At 59.2% G+C, this 17,759-nt stretch overlaps 1 protein-coding gene across 1 annotated transcript; it reads right to left on the bottom strand.

The window, feature by feature from the left end:
• Positions 1–6,140: 6,140 nt before the first annotated feature.
• HS3ST6 (heparan sulfate-glucosamine 3-sulfotransferase 6) lies at positions 6,141–11,977 on the bottom strand. The gene is made up of 2 exons (XM_032268230.1): positions 11,474–11,977; positions 6,141–6,869 (listed from the first exon to the last, which is right to left on the bottom strand). Exons 1-2 carry the CDS (start codon positions 11,884–11,886, stop codon positions 6,254–6,256), a joined length of 1,029 nt encoding a protein of 342 aa, XP_032124121.1. The 5' UTR covers positions 11,887–11,977; the 3' UTR covers positions 6,141–6,253.
• Between the last annotated feature and the right edge of the window lie 5,782 nt (positions 11,978–17,759).

Raw genomic sequence — 17,759 nt, 5'->3', positions numbered from 1 at the left:
TGGTTGCCAGGCTGCAGTGCAGTGGCAAAATCTTGGCTCACTGCAACCTCCATCTCCCAGGTTCAAGCAATTCCCTTGCCTTAGCCTCCTGAGTAGCTGGGACTACAGCTGTACACCACCACACCCAGCTGATTTTTTTGTATTTTAGCAGAGACAGGGTTTCACCATGACCAGGATGGTCTTGATCTTCTGACCTCGTGATTCGCCCGCCTTGGCCTCCCAAAGTGCTGGGATTACAGGCGTGAACCAACACGCTCAGCCCTACAATTAATTTTTTTTTTTTTTTTGAGATGGAGCTGTGTCACCCAGGCTGTTGTGCAGTGACGTGATCTCCGCTCACTGCAGCCTCCACCTCCCTGGCTCAAGCAATTCTCCTGCCTCAGCCTCCCCACTAGCTGGGACTACAGGCATGCCCCGCCACACTCAGCTAATTTTTGTATTTTTAGTAGAGATGGCATTTCACCATGTTGGCCAGGCTGGTCTCAGACTCCTGACCTCATGATCCGCCCACCTCAGCCTCCCAAAGTTCTGGGATTACAGGTGTGAGCCAACGTGCTCGGCCCTACAGCTAATATTTTCATATACATAAATAGAAGGGGTCGGGTGTGGTGGCTCATGCCTGTAATCCTAGCACTTCAGGAGGCCCAGGTGGAGTTAAAGGCCGGGAGTTCAAGACCAGCTTGTCAACATGGTGAAACTCCATGTCTACTAAAAATGCGAAAAGTTAGCCAGGTATGGTGGTGGGCACCTTGTGGTCCCAGCTACTTGGGAGACTGAGGCAGGAGAATCACTTGAACTCGAGAGGCGGAGGTCGCAGTGAGCCGAGACTGCACCGCTGCATTCTTACTCTGGGTGACAGAGTGAGACTTTGTCTCAAAATAAATAAATAGGAGTACACCCTAACAATAAGAAATACTGTTAGTAAATACATCGATCAGTAATATAGGTGTTAATTATCATTATCCAGTACTAGCATAATTGTATGTTCTAGACTTTTTTTTGAGACGGAGTTTTGTTCTTGTTGCTCAGGCTGGAGGCCAATGGTACAATCTCAGCTCACTGCAACCTCCGCCTTCCAGGTTTAAGTGATTCTACTCCCTCAGCCTCCCAAGCAGCTGAGATTAAAAGTACATGCCACCACGCCCAGCTAATTTTTGTATTTTTAGTAGAGACAGGGTTTCATCATGTTGGCCAGGGTGGTCTCCAACTCCTGACCTTGTGATCCTCCCACCTCGGCCTCCCAAAGTGATGGGATTACAGGCATGAGCCACCGCACCCGGCCCATGCTTTGCTTTCTTGGCAGCTGTGTGGTTTGCTCGTCACCCCCACTGCTGGGCCTCTGTATGGGCCCCCCACCCTTGCCCTGTGGGCCGTGGAGTTCTCAGAAGCACACGCCCTGGCCCTGGGTGGGTGCCTGTCGGCGGAAGGAGATGCACCATGGGGCTCTCTCAGCCACTGTGCCCTGAATACCTCCCCTTTCTCCAGACCCTCAGCCGGGTTCTACCCCTACTCCTAGAGCCTCCCCGGATCCAGGAGCACCGACGGAGGAGGTGCTCATGTGCTGCCAGGGGAATAAGGCTGGCATGCAGGACACAGGAAGAGCAAGCTCAGGACCCAAGAGCTCGTGAGGGCACGAAAGGAGTCTGGGCCTCAGGAATGGGAGCTTCCTGCAGGCGATGGCCCTGCCCAGGGGCACGGACGACTCCCAGCTGCCCAGAGCATCCCCAGGGCTAAAATGGATAAAACGGATTCATCATGAACCCAAAGCTGCCCCTGACCCCCACCTCCCACTCCACCCTCTGGCATAAGCATTGGTCCCAGTGACAGAGACTGCAGAAGTCAGCCGTTGCCAGTTTGAGAGGAACCTTCTAGAAAGGCAGCATCCCGCAGAAATGAACCACCACATTCCTGAGGTCAGCAAAGTTGCAGCCCCTCCCTGCACAGCTTCTGCAGGGACAGGGGAAGCATCCCAGGCCTTCATGGGGTCCCCGGCCTGTCCTGGGCCATGGCCCAGCGGCTGCAGAGGAACCCACCTGGAAACCACAACGCGCCTGGAAACCCAGCTCCTTAGGGGAAGAAGGCACCTGGGCAGGCTGGCAGACAGGAGAAGGGGCTCAGGCCTGGGGAGCCAGGAAAGGGGTAGGGACGGAAGCTCCAGGGGGACTCAGTTCATTTTAAGTCACTCACCTGTGGCCCGGCCCCCTCCTGGAGCCCAGGATGTTTCCATCTGGGGCTTGTGAGGGGCCTTAGATCTGGCCACGTGGCCCAGGGGAAACTGACCTTTCCCCAAAGCACCTCTCCTCCTGCACAAAGGGGACTCAAAGGTGCTCACCACCATGGAACCCCACAATCCAGGCTTCACCCCAGGCGGGGGTCAGCTTCCCCATCCCTTCCCTGGCTCTGGCCTGCACAGCCACCCTGAGGAGCCGGGGAGGGAGGGAGTCAGAGGCCGCCTTGCCCTGACCCTCCAGCCCCATGCTCTGACCACAGGGCAACCGGCCCAGCCCCAGGCAGAGGGGTCACTCAGAACCAGTGGCCGCAGGCCCATCCCCCCACAGAGGGCTAGGGTCAGCAGCCCCAACTGAGCTCTGAGGACCCCCAGGTCAGGCAATCAGCCCAGTGAGGACCCCTTCCCCAGGGGGAGGGAGGAAGGTTCTCCCACCACTCCCTGCAAACCGGGAAAGTCAGAGGTCCCATGGTTGGGCCTCGAAGGAAGTGCTGGAACAGCGAGAGGCAGGCAAGCTGCTGGCCCTTTCTTGTCCCCTCTCTTCCTCTGCCACAGCTATGGGGCTTCATAAATATTTTCAGGCCCTTGGAGGGGGGGGGCCCAGGGGCTGACCCCTCCCTGTGTCCCCTTTGGGGCTGAGTTGCTGGGGCCAGGGCCTGCTCAAGGCTTCCATGCCCATGTGTGCAAGGCTCAGGGCGGAGAGCATGGCCACCCGGTCCCACCCACCTGTCCCAGTCGGCCAGAAGGGACAGGAGGGCCAGGGCTTTGTGAGGACCCTTGAGGTGGAAGCAGCCTCCTCCCCAGGCTTCTCCGAGCCCCTCCCTGGACTCCCAGGGCTGTGAGGACCCCCACCCCAGCCCGTGACCCACTCCATCCCAGTCTGGCTGGGGCAGGAGGGCTGCAGATGCTCCAGGCCCCTTCCCCTCCACAGGGCGGAACAGGAAGAGGGTAATTGAATCAGCACTTCTAGACCCATCTGGAACATTCCAACATGGAAAACCCACGAAGCAGCTAGGGAAGCAATTTAGGGACTTTAATTAAAGGCCAGTGACTCTCCCAGGGAGCCCCTCCCCGCATGGAGTCCATAGGTCCCCCCACATCTGCCCTCCGTGTGTTCAGAGGCACAGCTGGGCACCTCACCCTCATGGGGTGCTGGCGGTTAGGTGGAGCTCCACTTGCAGGGTGTAGAACATGCCAGCCCACCCTCTCCCCTTGCTGCTTCCAGGGCCTGCCCCCCAGTCCCTGGGCTCAGGCCCCAAAGCCGGGCAAACCAGTGCCCTACCCCTCACAGCTCTGTGTCGGGAAGGGAATAGCGGGGTGATTTGGTGGGCTCAGAAAAGGAACTCTAAACAGAGGGAAGAAAGTAGCACAGCCTCAGTGAAAGCACAGCTGCCCCTCAAAGGCTGCCTCCATCCCCGTGGGCACCTTCTGCAGGGAAAGGCATTCCAGGCAGAGGGAACAGTGCATGCAAAGCCCATGAGTTCGGACAGAGCACAGTGGCAGAAGGAGCTGGCAGGTGCCAGTGTGGCAGGCGTTTTGGAATCAGGGGCACACATAGGGCTGAGGGGCCGGCAAGGCTTACAGGGCCGTAACAGCTGTGGTCAGGAGTCTGGTTTTCATCTTAAAACCAATAAGGGGTAAAGGCGGGGATCAAAGCATTGTAAAATACTAGGATCTGGTTTACTCTGTGACTTCCTCAGGCTGCCATCCAGAGAGATCACTGTAGAACAAAAGAGATGCTGGGACAATGGAGAGCAGCCCGTGAAACTGTCCCGGCACGAGAAGGGTGTGTCTGGGAAGAAGAAATCCACATGCACCCAGTGGGAACTGGGTCACCAGGAGCCAGGGGCTGTCCTGTCTCCCTCCCAGCCCTACCACCCAGGGCAGGCAGCCGGGCTGTCTTCACAGGGGGCACCTGTGCAGGGGGTGGGGACAGAGCAGCCAAGCCCAGTGATCCCCTCCGGGCAGGGATCCCAGGTGGAGTCTCTTCCCTCCTCCCGTGGCTGCTGTCAGTCAGGTGGGCTCTTTCCCCTCCACCCACATCAGAACTTCCAGGCCTATGACTTGTCCACATCTGGGGCCACATCTGCCCACCATGTTGCCACTGCAGTCTCTGGGTGGGTGCTTGGAGTGGAGCCCGGAATCTGCCTCTGTTGTGGCCTGGGACGGAGGGGCCTGGAGGAAGTGCCTGCCCCTTAGGGCAGCTGCAGACAGATGGGAGAGGCCACTGGGCCCAGAAACTAACAGGAACGGAGGTGGGTGTCCAGACGCAGCCTCTGCCTCCCCTCCTCACCCAGCCGTCGTGTGGCAGAGACAGTAGCTGTGGTCATGGATGGAGCCACTGGCTCAAAGCCAGAGGGCAGGGAGGCTGACAGGCGGCCCTCCTGCAAATCCTTCCTCACTGCCTGTATCTCTGGGCCTCCAAGAGAGGCAGAAAGACCATATCAGGGCTGTGGGACTCAAGGCTCAGCCAGGCTGTGGAGACCACAGCCAGGCCCCGAGACAGGCCTGGAGCTGAGCCCAAGCAGCCCCAGGGTCATCATCAGGACAGCTAGCTGGTGGGCACCTGGAAGACCGCACGTGGCCAGGAACAGGTGAGAGTCATGATTGAGGAGACCCTCCCGTGCCTGGGACATGGGGTGGACGAGGCACCCCAGCCTTCCTGAGTCTGGCCTCATTTATGAGCGGGCAGCTGAGCTGCAGATGGCCACTGGTTCCAGCCCTGTCCCCAGCAGAGGGCGTAGAACACAGAACTAGGGCAGCAGGAGCCTGGGGGAGTGGGTGGGGCCGGAGAGTGGGTGGGGCTCTACAAGGAGGTCTAGGAGGTAATTAATCATCGCTCAATACTCGCTGCTTTCACAAACACTCTCGCAGTTCCACAGAAAGCTCCAGAAGGAAGAGTCCACTGCGCACCTGGATGCGGGATGAACCAAGGTGGTAGGTGCAGACCCGACTTTAATCCTGCCCCACCAGTCCACAGAGCAGCCTGCGGCCTCAGTTTCCTCATCCTGAACCTGAGGACAGCCTTGCCCAGCCTCCCAGGTCTGAGAAGTGTGTGGCCCCGAGTGTCACTACAGCTAAGCTGCATGTCACTGGGCAGGCCCTAAGCCTCTCCAAGCTCACATGCGAGACCTGACAAGGCACACCGCCCACCTCTGAGGGTGTACAAAGAATGAGTTTTGGGCTGCATGCGGTGGCTCACACCTGTAATCCCAGCACTGGGAGGCCAAGGCAGGCGGATCATTTGAGGTCAGGTGTTCAAGACCAGCCTGTCAACATGGCAAAACCACATCTCTACAAAAAATACAAAAATTAGCCAGGCATGGTGGCAGACGCCTGTAGCCCCAGCTACCTATGAGGCTGAGGCAAGAGATTCACTGGAACCCAGGAAGTGGAGGCTGCAGTGAGCTGAGATCACAACACTGCACTCCAGCCTGGGCCACAGAGGTTTTCTCCATCTCAACAAAAAAAAAAAAAAAAAAAAGAGTTTTGGGTGACAAGAGGCACACGGTCAGTGCCCAGTGGAGTTCACTGGTGTGGTTATCACATCCCTCGGGGCGGCCCCTCCACCCTCCAACCTCGGGATCTTGGGGGAAAATGTGGTTCCAAGCTTTTTTTTTAATTTTTTATTTTATTTTGAGTCAGGGTCTCACTCTGTCACCCAGGCTGCAGTGCAATGGCATGATCTCAGCTCACTGCAACCTCTGCCTCCCAGGTTCAAGTGATTTTCCTGCCTTAGCCTCCCGAGTAGCTAGGACTACAGGCGCCAGCCACCACACCTGGTTAATTTTTGTATTTTTAGTAGAGACTAGGTTTCACTATGTTGGCCAGGCTGGTCTCGAACTCCTGACCTTGTGATCCGCCCTCCTCAGCCTCCCAAAGTGCTGGGATTACAGACAGGGGCCACCGCACCGGGTCCCAAGCTTTATTTCTTAACTATTCCTCTCCGGGCAGCATGTGCACACAGCCTGCTCTGGCCGGGTGAGCGGGTGTCAGTCAAGGTGCTGGGCATCCCCAGGGCGCCACTCAGCCCCACCCAAAGTCCTGGCCTGTCATCTGGTAGAACTTGCGGTTGAAGGGCCGGTAGAAGTCCTGCAGGCGCCGGACCACGGCCTGGGACACGCGTGGGTGGGGCCGGCCCTTGGACTTGCCCAGGCAGCGGGGCCGGCGGCTGCCCTGGGCCTTCTGGAGGCAGGGGAAGCCCTTGGTGACGTTGAAGTAGAAGTGCTTGTCCGTGACGACCCGTTTAAGGCCCAGGAAGTCCTGCACGCGGCCGACCTCTCCGGCCGGGTCGCTGACCAGGCGCTCCCCGCTGACGAACAGGAAATGGGACAGGGGGAAGTAGCGCAGCCAGTTGTCCAGGTGCTGGGCATACAGGCCGATGCGGACGGCGCTCCAGGCCGTGTCCACGGGGCCCAGGCCGTGGCGGAAGGCCAGGGCGCGGAAGCTGGGCAGGCCCGGGGTCTTGGAGAGCGTCTGGGCATAGTCGGAGATGGCCCGGGTCACGGGGTTCCGCACCACCACAATCAGCTTCGTGTCCGGGGACATGGCGTGGATCCGGCGGGGTGCCTCTCGCGTCACGAAGTAGCTGGGGGTCTTCTCCATGGTGATCTGCCCGTCCAAGGTTCGGGGCATCAGACTCCTGTGGGATGGGTGTGAGCAGAGGGTGCCTCAGCCTCCCTAGCCCTAGACCGGCCCCCAGGAGACACCCAGGCCTCCAAGGTAGGCAAGGCTTCCTCCCCGCCCGGCCCACCCCTCCTGACGTGCGTGGCTGGGCAGCCTGGAACTTGTACTGTGAGGGCGCCCAGCCCAGCACCGCCTGCCCTGCCTCCTGCTGCTCTGAGGATGAGGGTGATGGTCGCCCCAAGACGCCCCTCACCACCCGTGTATCTTCCCTACACAGTCTCTGCCATCCTCACCTCCAGTGCCCGCTCCCTCCCACTGGACCCACACTCTCCCGGAACCAGGCTGCCCCGAACTCCTTTCTCACTCCAGACCAAGGACCCTGAGGCCAGCCCACCTAGACTTCCCACTCTGCAGGCCTCTAAGCCGCCATCCCTCCAGGTTCCCCTTTCACTCAGTGGCTGAGAGCATCCCCTAAATCACCAATTATTGGCAATGTCCTCAACATAAAGTAGCTCTCCCCGCCCCACCCTGATGTAAGTACATCTCTCCCTGCCATCTTAATTTATTTATTTTTTGAGACATTCTTGCCCTGTCACCCAGGCTGGAGTGCAGTGGCGTGATCTCAGCCCACTGCAACCTCTGCCTCCCAGGTTCAAGTGATTCTCCTGCCTCAGCCTCCCAGGTAGCTGGAATTATAGGCGCTCACCCCCACACCCAGCTAATTTTTGTGTTTTTAGTAGAGACGGGGTTTCGCCATATTGGCCAGGCTGGTCTTGAGCTCCTGACCTCAAGTGATCCACCCACCTCAGCCTCCCAAAGTGCTGGGATTACAGGGCTGAGCCACCCCGCCCAGCCTCTCTCCCCATCTGTTTTTTGTTGGGTTTTTTTTTTTTTTTTGAGATGGAGTTTCACTCTGTTTCCCAGGCTGGAGTGCAATGGCATGATCTCGGCTCACAGAAACCTCCACCTCCCAGGTTCAGGCAATTCTCCTGCCTCCACGTCCCCATTAGCTGGGATTACAGGCACGCACCACCACACCTGTCTAATTTTGTATTTTGAGTAGAGACAGGGTTTCTCCATGTTGGCCAGGCTGGTCTCAGACTCCTGACCTCAAGTGATCCACCTTCCTCAGCCTCCCAAAGTACTGGGATTACAGACGTAAGCCACCTCGCCCGGCCTCTCCCAATCTTTAATTGTAGGTCTGCGAATTCTCATCAACCTGGACCTGGACTCGGGAGGCCAAAAAGCTACCAGCAGAGCCCAGCACATGTGAGGAAAGTCGGAAAAGTGGCCGTGCCGGTCTGAGGATCCTTCCCAAGACCCTGGGCCGCTGTGGCCCCCCAGATCTTGCCAGTTGCCTTGGTGCCAGTCTGGGGAGGGGGCCTTTCTGAGCTCCTCATCATTCTGACACAGGGGAGGAGGGCACTGGCCCACTCCCAAGGTCCCGGGGGAATCAGCCGACCTTACCCCAGGACTGGCCTACCTGGGCAGAGAGCCCATCCCGGTGCCCAGCCCAGGCAGGCCCAGGCATCCCCAGCAGTGTCCAGGGCAGCACCTGCCAGCCAGGTAGTGCGGGGTGAGGTTGGGCAGGGCAGGGCGTGGCAGGTCAGCTGAGCAAACAGCTCCAAGGGAGAGCTGGGGAAGGGTGGGAACTAGGTCAATAGAGGCAGAGGCTGTGGGACCTGTGTTAGGGAGGGGTGCCCTGCCCGGCCATGCCCAGCCCTGCCTTCTGCCCTCTGAGGGGGCTTCCCGCACCCCTGCTGACTGCCCCAGGAGTGCTCCCTGCTGGGAGGCTGATGTGCCAGAAGTGACCCCCAGACTCAGGACCTGAGTCCCCTTTTCCTGCTCAGACCCCCAGGAAAACTCAGCTGGGGTGCTCAGCAGAGAATGCTGGAGGTGGGACAGGATGTGTGTGGATGGCAGGAGAGAATCCAGACTTTCTCACACCACCACCCATAAGCAGGGCAGAGTCGGGGTGGGTGGCACGGGAGCCCACTGGCCCCTCAGAGCCAGGCCCTGGGCAGAGCTGACCTACAGACATCACCAGACAAGTCCTCCTCCATCTTGGTGGCAGAGGGAGCAGGGACTACCTCTACCTGCCTGCTGCCACTTTGGAGGCAGCCACACTGAGACTGGAGGGGGAGGGGTGCCAGGGGTGAGCATGGGGCTCAGCCCTCCCTCTTCCCACCCTTGGGGGCTGCCTCCTTCCAGCCCACCTGGAAGGGTGGGGTGGGTCCCCGAACCCCTGCACTCCCCATCCCACCTCCTGCAGCTGGAATCCACGTGGGAACTGCACCCAGCATCCCAGGAACAAACACAGAGACCTTGGGTGGTCTGAGGCACAGCAGCTCAGGGGCACTCCTGTCCCTGAGAGGAGGTCATGCGAAGGGGAGGCACCCCCCCACCACGGGACCCCAATGACAATACCCACAGAGAGAAGCCAGGGAGGGCAGACCCTGCCAGGCCTCATCAGAAGTCACTGCCTCCCTTCATACCCCTCTGCCAGGAAGGATGCCCCAGGCCCTTCCCTCCCATCATGGACACACCCTGACCCCAGGCGCTGGGGGAGACCAGGAGCCCGCCCCTTTCCTTTCCCAAAGGCCACACCAGTGAATGAATATCCTCCTCTTCACACTGCTGGAGAGACCAGCACCGACGCAGGAATGTTCGCCACCCCCAGGCTTTCTCTCCAAAGAGTCAAAGAACTCGGAATCGGGATGGAGTTCCCAGACCCCCTGCCGTAGAAGGGGGGTGGGAACACGGGGAGGTGGTAAGGGCTTTTGAGGCCCCCTCTTGCACAAACCAGCTCAGAGATTTGAGATCTTTGGGATCAATTACTTTCCCTCCCCAGGCATCAGAAGCCTGTCCTAGCCCGGGTGTGGATGAGGGTGGGAGAGATGGGGGAGGAGGGAAGGGAGAGGACTCAACCTCTGTGTGACAAACATCTGACAAGTTGCCCTGAGGACCCTCCCGACCCTCCCTCCCTGCGGAGTCCACCTCATCTGGTGTGCATTTCCCTGCAGCTTCCATCCAGCCCTGGGTGACCCTCCCTCCTCTGTCTCAGCCTCCCTCCTCCTGCCCCACACCTCGGGCCTGGGACTCAGCAGATGCCAAAGCCAGAAAGTGCTGGGGGATTGCATCCCACCACAGGAGCCTCTCTCCGGGACTGATGGGAAGTGGAGTCCCACAGAAGCCCGGGTCCCTCCCTGCACGCACTGCTCTTGCGCCCCAGGAACTAAGGGGTTCCCCTACTCACCCCACTCCTTGCCTCTTCTTGCTTTTCTTTTGGTTTTTTGTTCTGTGTGTTTTTTTGTTTTGTTTTGTTTTGTTTTTTTGAGACAGAGTCTCTTTCTGTTGCCCAGGCTGGAGAGCAGTGGTGCCATCTCGGCCCACTACAACCTCTGCCTCCCGGGTTCAAGCAATTCTCCTGCCTCAGCCTCCCAAGTAGCTCCTCCTCCCCTCCTCCCAGCAGCAGGGATTAGGGATGCATTCTGAACCCTGCCCGCTATCAGGGGAGTGAGGTCTGTCCCCAGAGCCTGAGCTGAAGATGTCCGATTCAGCCAGGTGAGCCCCAGGATGGACTCCACCTCCCCCAGCCACCACCTGACTTCCCCAGCACCCGCTGCTGGCACCAGCCCTCCAGATCTCAAAAGCCAGCCCCCCTGCTCTCACGGAGCCCCTCCCTGCCTGCCCTCCAAACCCAAGAGTAGTTTTAGTACAAAAGGCAAAAGGCAAAGTTAACAAATAGGGGTAGGAGTTGGGGGAGGAAGAGGATCAGCGGATCCGGAACAGAGAAACTGGAGCATCTGGAGGTGAAGCGCCTGGGTCCTGCCGCTCCCACTGATTTGTCAGGTGGCCTTGGGCAGGGTCCTCTTGGCAGGGGCTCGGTCCAAGCTTGGAGGTGAACAGCCACCAGAGCAGGGTGCTTCAGCTGTGGCTGCATGCTCCCCACATTCCACTGCCACAGCCCACGTCCATCCTGAGTAGAGGCAGAACAGCCACAGAGCCCCATGTGCGGGGCTGGAGTCACCCTGGGCACTCACCTAAAGGCAGCCTCCTCCTTTCCAAAGCCCAGACTTTCTCCAGACTCCCATGACCACCGAGAGGGTTCCTGTGCCCAGAGTTGGGGGTCTTGGGGAGGAAGGACGCTTTCAGGCCTGAGACCTACTCTGTCTGCTAATTCACCCCATCTGCACAGCCTGGAACTTGGAAGGCCCTTTATAGGGTACCTGGCCAGGGGTCAGAGAGTCACACCTGCGCGCCCAGTGACAGGGCGGGAGAGGCATTTCTAACGCTCCCAGGTAATCCCATGGGCTAGGAAGGACCTCCCGGCTGGGATCGCACTGCCTCCCCCAGTCCCAGTAGGTCCCTCAGCAGAGCGAAGGGAACCGGGGCTTTCCCCCAGTGTCTTCAAAGTTTTAGGGAATCCTAGCCAGATACCATTCCTCCTTCCCGAGCCGCGTCGTCGGCTCAAGCCTGGGCCCCTCACCAGGGTGGTCCCAGCCCCAGTGCCCGGAGACCTCGCCCCGATGCTCCCTGGGGCGCACGATACCCTCCCCAGGAAGGCGCTGGCCGAGGCGCGCACGGAAGCGGACGGGGCGGACGCGCCAGGGTGCTCACCGATACCAGGCGAGGCCGCGCTCATAGCACCTGTCGAAGAAGTGGGGCTCGGAGCCGAGCGCGCGGACGTCGGGATGCAGCCGCAGGAACTCCAGCAGGGCGCGCGTGCCACCCTTCTTCACGCCCACGATGAGCGCCTGCGGGAAGCGCCGGCGGCCGGGGCCAATGGCTTCGGGCAGGTCCTTAGCTCCCGGGCGGCGGACGGAGCTGGAAGGCTCGGCTGGCGCCGGGGCCGGCCCTGGGGCGCGGGCGGCCGGCGGGCAGTGGCCGGGGAAGGCGCAGAGGCAGTAGGCGCCGAGCACCAGGACCACGAGCAGAAGCGGCGCGCGGGACGCAGGCAGAGCTGCCACTTGCCCGGCCCCCGCGCCCTGGCCGCCCACGGCCCCGCCGCCCAGGCCTCCGCTACCTGCCATGGGGTCGTGCCGCGCCCTGTCCCGGGAGCGGGGGCGGCAGGAGGGCGCGCATCCCCGCCCGCGCGCCACTCAGCCCGTGGGCGCCCGGTTTCTGCTCTGCGTCCCGCAGCCCCGCAGTCTGGGAGCGGGCGCGGGGCGGGTCCAGAGGCGGGGCCGGGACGCCCTCCCCCTCTTTCTCCCTCTCCGAGGCGACTCCCGGGGCTGGGACCAGCCGGCAGCCGCCACCACCCGGGCGCGACTCGAGCTGTCAGGACTACGAGGACGCTCCCGCTCCGAGACCCCAGGCTCTGGCTCGCTTGGCTAGGGAGTCTTCACCCCTGCGTGGGGACGATGCGGCGGCGGTTCGGGACGCAGGACAGGAACAGGGCGGCGCGCGGTCTCCGGACCTTCTGTTTGAAAGCGGACGCCACCCCCCGCCGCGACCTACTCAGGTACGTGCGCAGCAGGTGCATGGGCCGAGTATTGGCCTGCAGGAGTGGGAGCCTCATCGCCAGACCAAGGGGACCGAGGAAGCGTGTCAGTCCGGGCATTCGGCCTGCCAAGGGAGAACGAGGACCGGCAGGGGTCCCAGAACGTGTGGGGGAAGTCTGCGGCCGGGAATGGGGTGCGTCCTACACTCCCAGCTGACAGTCAGCCTTGCCACACATCAGGGTCACAGCCTGGCGGCTGAGAGGCCAAGTCACCTCTAGTTACAGTTTTAGAATGGAGGGGACAGGCTCAGAGAAGAGAGGCTTCCCTCCCAGGTCCCCGGTGGTGAGCTGAATTCAGGCCTGAGACCCACTCTGTCTACTAGTCACCCCATTTGCCCAGACTGGTCCACCTGGCACTCCCCTGAGACGTCAGTGGCGCATTTCGGAAGTTGGCAAAGTGGCCCCCACTGGAGGTGCGGAGGACTCAGGGAGCTCTGTGTTGGGAAAGAGAAGGAGCCCAGGACCTGCCCTAGGGGCTGCCTCTTGGCTGGGACCTGCGGGACACTGGACACTGCAGGAACCTCACATCCCACCAGGTTCACTGAATGCCCAGCAACAGCCTGCAGGGGAGGCCAGCGGGGCTCAGAGAGGGTGAGCAACTCGACCCATCCCAGGGGAAAGATGGCATTAGACCCAGGTCCTCTCTCTGCCTCTGCCCCAGCCTTCCTGGCTGAAGGGTTGGTGCCAGGCAGGCACAGTCTCCCCAAAAAGGCCCGGCATCTTTCCGGCCACTGGCTCGCAGCCCCTGCCCTGAGCTTTGCTCATTAATGAGCCATTCCAGCCCTAATGGTATCTGGACAAGTCCCAGCAGCTGGGCTGCCTCAAAGGGCAGAGGGCCTCCACGACCCACAGACATTCCGCAGCTCCCATCCAGCGGCAGCCCTGGTCAGAGGGGGCCACATGGGGCTGATGGGGTGAAGACCGCTGACCAGACCCCCAGCCTGGGCCCCAGACACACGGGTGGCACCAGCTCGTCTGTGCAAGTCTCCACAGGAGCCCCATGGGCAGGCATTGGGCACGGCTTTGTGAGGAGAGCACGCTGGCACATGCAGGGCACAGGAAGTTCATCTTCTGGTCTAGCTTGACACGGGATTGTTCCAGACGGACTGGCTCGGGGCAGGAGCAGGTGTCCCACCCTGCAACACTCACCCCACAATGTCAGCAGTCCCCACCAAGACTTGAAATTCCAGCACTGATTCCCTGGCCGCCCCTCCAGCCCCCAGCCCAGCCCCGCCATGGTCATGTCCATCTCCTGGCCTTTCCTCTGCCGTCCATCCCCCTGCTGGATGCTTTTTCCTTAGTCCCCGCTGAGGGCCAAAGGACTTTCCAGGAGGAATTGACCGGAACGGCAGGATGTGGAAGGCACTGGGGGCAGGGGGAGAGATACCAGGGACTGGGAGTCAGCTCCGAGGGTTCTGCTGGAAGCTGACCCCTCCCTCCATCTGGCAATCAGCTGACGGGTGGCTGCACTCCCGGGGATGCCCAGGATGGCAGCACCGGGGCTGTTTGTTCACCAGTGGATCCCCAGCACCTAACAGCTTGGGACGGACTAGGCACTCCATTAATGTCGCTCAGTGGAAGGGTATTCGTGGGAGGAGAGGTTGGGAAGGCTTTCTGGAGGTGACAGCCCGGTGAAGAGGCGGAGAATAGCATTTCAGGCCAAGGAACCACGTGGGTGAAGCCTGAGCAGCAGAGAGCCCCTGGCAGTAGAGGATGGGGTGGAGCTAAAGGCCCAGCAGGAACAGGGACGGGGCTTAGACGCTGGTCTGAGGCTGGTCCAGCCCCGCCGCCTCCTCAGGCTCCCACCAACTCTGAGCCACCAGGTTGTTTTGTTTTGTTTGTTTCATTTTGAGACTGTCTCGCTCTGTCACCCGGGCTGGAGTGCAATGGCGCTATCTCCGCTCACTGCAACCTCCACCTCCCGGGTTCGAGCAAGTCTCCTGTCTCAGCCTGCAGAGTAGATGGGATTACAGGCACGTGCCACGACACTCGGCTAATTTTTGTACTTTTAGTAGAGACGGGATTTCACCATGTTGGTCGGGCTGGTCTCAAATTCCGGACCTCATGATCCACCCACCTCAGCCTCCCAACGTGCTGGGATTACAGGCGTAGCTGCTGCGCCCGGCCCAGACCCTTCTTTGTAAAATGAAGACCCAAGGCATGATTCTGAAGGGTCTCTTCAGTAACAGCGTTATTTCGATGTAATTCACACACCATACACTCCAGCCACTTGCCCTGTGCAAATCATTGGTTTTCAGTATATTCACAGTTGTGCAATCATCACCACAATCAATTTTAGAACAGTTCTATCACCCCAAAAAGAAATTCTGTGTCCATTAGTAATTATGCCCTATTCCCTCCCCTTCCCCCAGCCCCTGGCAACCAGGAATCTACTTTCTGTCTCTATGGATTTGCCTTTTCTGGACATTTCACAGAAAGAGAATCATTGCTTGAAGCCAAGAGTTCAAGGTTAACCTGAGCAACAAAGCAAAACACCGTCTCTACAGAAAATTTAGAAATTAGCCGGGCACAGTGGCACACACCAGTAGTCCCAGCACTTTGGAAGGCTGAGGCAGGAGGTTCACTCAAGGCAAGGAATTCAAAACCAGCCTGGGCAACATACAGAGTCCCAGTCTCTACAAAATATTTCAAAATTAGCCAAGCATGATGGTATGTACCTGTAGTCCTAGCTTACTCAGAAGGCTGAGGTGGGAGGATCACCTGAGCCCAGGAGTTTGAGGCTGCAGTGAGCCATGATTATAACACTGCATTCCAGTCTGGGTGACAGAGTGAGAGCCCATCTCTAAAAAAAGAAATAAATAAATATGGCCAGTCACAGTGGCTCACACCTGTAATTCCAGAACTTTGGGAGGCCAAGGCGGCCGAATCACTTGAGCTCAGGAGTTTGAGGCCAGCCTGGCCAACATGGTGAAACTCCATCCCTACCATAAATTAGCCAGGTGTGGGCTGGGCGCAGTGGCTCACCCCTGTAATCCCAGCATTTCGGGAGACTGAGGCGAGTGGATCACCTGAGGTTGGGAGTTCAAGACCAGCCTGACCAACATGGAGAAACCCCGTCTCTACAAAAAAATACAAAAAATTAACCGGGCGTGATGGCACAGGCCTGTAATCCCAGTGACTTGAGAGGCTGAGGCAGGAGAATCACTTGAACCCAGGAGGCAGAGGTTGCAGTGGGCCGAGATCCCAGCTTTGGCAACAAAAGCAAAGCTCCACCTCAAATAATAATAATAATAAATTAGCCAGGTGTGCTACTGCACACCTGTAGTCCCAGCTACATGGGAGGCTGAGGCACGAGAATCCCTTGAACCTGGGAGGCAGAGGTTGCAGTGAGCTGAAATTGCACCACTGCACTCCAGCCTGGGAGATAGAGTGAGACCTCATCTCTAAAAAGAAAAAAAAAAAAAGAGAATTATACAATAATTTCCTTTTGTGTCTGGCATCTCTCACTCAGCATAATGTTCTCCAGGTTCATCCTCATTGTGGCGTGTGTCAGTGCCTCACTCCTCTTCGTGGCTGACTAGTACTCCATCACATGCATGGACCACCTTTTGCTGATTCCCTCATTCATGTCTACTGTGGGGCTCTTATGAATAACGCTGCCAGGAACATCCAGGTAGGTGGTTTTGTGTGGACATAGGATTCCTGTCTGTAGGGAACATACCTAGGAGTGGAATTGCTCAATCATATAGTAACTCTGCATGGAGTGGCTTGTGAAGGCTAAATTTGATAATTTCAGGAACTTCTTATCCATGCTCCTCACCCACACAGTGGCTTTCCTCCCTCTGCCCCAGGACACTGGAGCAGCTCCTCCCTGGCCTTGCAGTTGGGGGCCCCAGGTCCGATGCTCTGCCAGCTACTTCCTGTATGACCCGTGGACTGTGGATCCCCTTCTCTGACCTACAAGGTAATGGACAGACCAGGCCATAGGGACAGAGGGTGGGGAGTGTCCCTGCATCCTGGGAGGGTCCCTTGTGTCCTGCTCTCTGTTTGAATGTCCTCTGCCAAGAAACAGATATCAACAAGTTCCTTCTGCCCAGCCAGATTCTCCCAAGGCTCCAGGGGTTTTTAGGGTCCACACTGCCCAAGCTCATCTTGACCCCTGTCTAAGCCAGACGACCAGGCAGATGGTCTGTCTGTCCATCCTCCGGCTGTGAGACATGTGGAGGAAGGGGAGATGGGCTGTGCTGCTCCCGCTGGTGGGCCCAGTAAACCTCGTCCCTTGGGGAGGTGACAAGGAGGGCCAAAGCAGAAGACAGAGAGGGGAAGAAGTGAGGAGTCCTGGGGAGCCAGGCCATGCTGGGAGGAAGGTCCTGCCTGGCCTCCGATCCATGACCAGTCCTGGCTGTGTCTCTGTCCCCTTCACCAACTATTTCTTTGTGGGTGATTTTGATCCCTGTCTCCACCTACCCATGAGCTCTACAAGGGCAGAGATGGGGTCAGTTTTGATTCCGTTCATGGCTCCACCACCAACCAGAGTGAGAGCTGATATTTGTTGAATGACTAAGTGACTGTGTGTGTGTGTGTGTGTGTGTGTGTGTGTGTGTCCCTCCCTGACACCCCTCTCCACCTCCTTCCCAGTCTGTCCCTTCCCCAGGGTGGGAACCCACAGCCTGGGGCTCCACAGGCAAAGGCAGGGCCTGTGAGCCGTGACCCCACTCTGGAAAATGATTAGCGGCCCCGCCCTCAACCTGGGACAGCTGGGGCAGACTTCACACAGCAAGGAGGAGCTCTGAGAACTTTCTCCCTGGGCTGGGGCCCTGCCACTCCGTGCTACACATGGCCGACCACCAGTGGCCTCTGATCAGGGTCCTTGTCCTGCCATGCCGGGTCAGCTGGTGATGGTCAGCCTGGCAGGGGTGCACGGGGCTTCCAGTACTGCTCCAGGCAGCCAGCTCAGGTCCTCTCTGCCTACACCTGCCCCTTTCTGCTTCTCCCTGCAGGAGGAACAGTGGCTCTGGGAAGGGCTCTGCGGGCAGGGCCTGTGGAAGGCGGCTCTGCTGTGGCAGAGAGGGAGTTGTTGAGCGGGCAGCGGACTTCAAAGGCACGGGGCCAGGCAGGGTCTGGACTGTGCTGCCTTCTCCCAGAACTCCCACCTCTGCATCTGGGGCCATCATGTCCCCAAGAGTGGACTGAGGCCCCAGAGCAGACTGGCCTTCACCTGCAAACTGGGCCCCTGTGTGCAGGGCTGTGTCCCCAGGGCTGTGTCCTGGGCTCCACTGTGTCGCTGTGTCCAGGCCTGTAGCTGGGAGGCGGGAGGCCTGCTGGTGCGGGAGATCTCACCACAGCAGCGTAGGGGTGCTGAGCCTGCGGGGGCTGGGAAGTAGTGACTGCTGCCTGCACCCCAGAGCGGCAGGCTCATCCGCACATCCATGTTAGGAGGGG

The sequence above is a fragment of the Sapajus apella genome, unplaced genomic scaffold, assembly GCF_009761245.1.
Source record: "Sapajus apella isolate SASKATOON/1434 unplaced genomic scaffold, GSC_monkey_1.0 scaffold175, whole genome shotgun sequence".
Classification (NCBI taxonomy): Eukaryota; Metazoa; Chordata; class Mammalia; order Primates; family Cebidae; genus Sapajus; species Sapajus apella.
This window is presented reverse-complemented; position numbering and strand designations above follow the sequence as displayed.

Excerpts from the sequence above, each read along its gene's own strand:
- HS3ST6 (XM_032268230.1), bottom strand. The coding sequence starts at position 11,886 with ATGGCAGGTAGCGGAGGCCTGGGCGGCGGGGCCGTGGGCGGCCAGGGC. Across the intron at positions 6,870-11,473 it reads CGCGGCCTCGCCTGGTATCG|GAGTCTGATGCCCCGAACCT; the intron begins GTGAGCACCCTG and ends CCCATCCCACAG.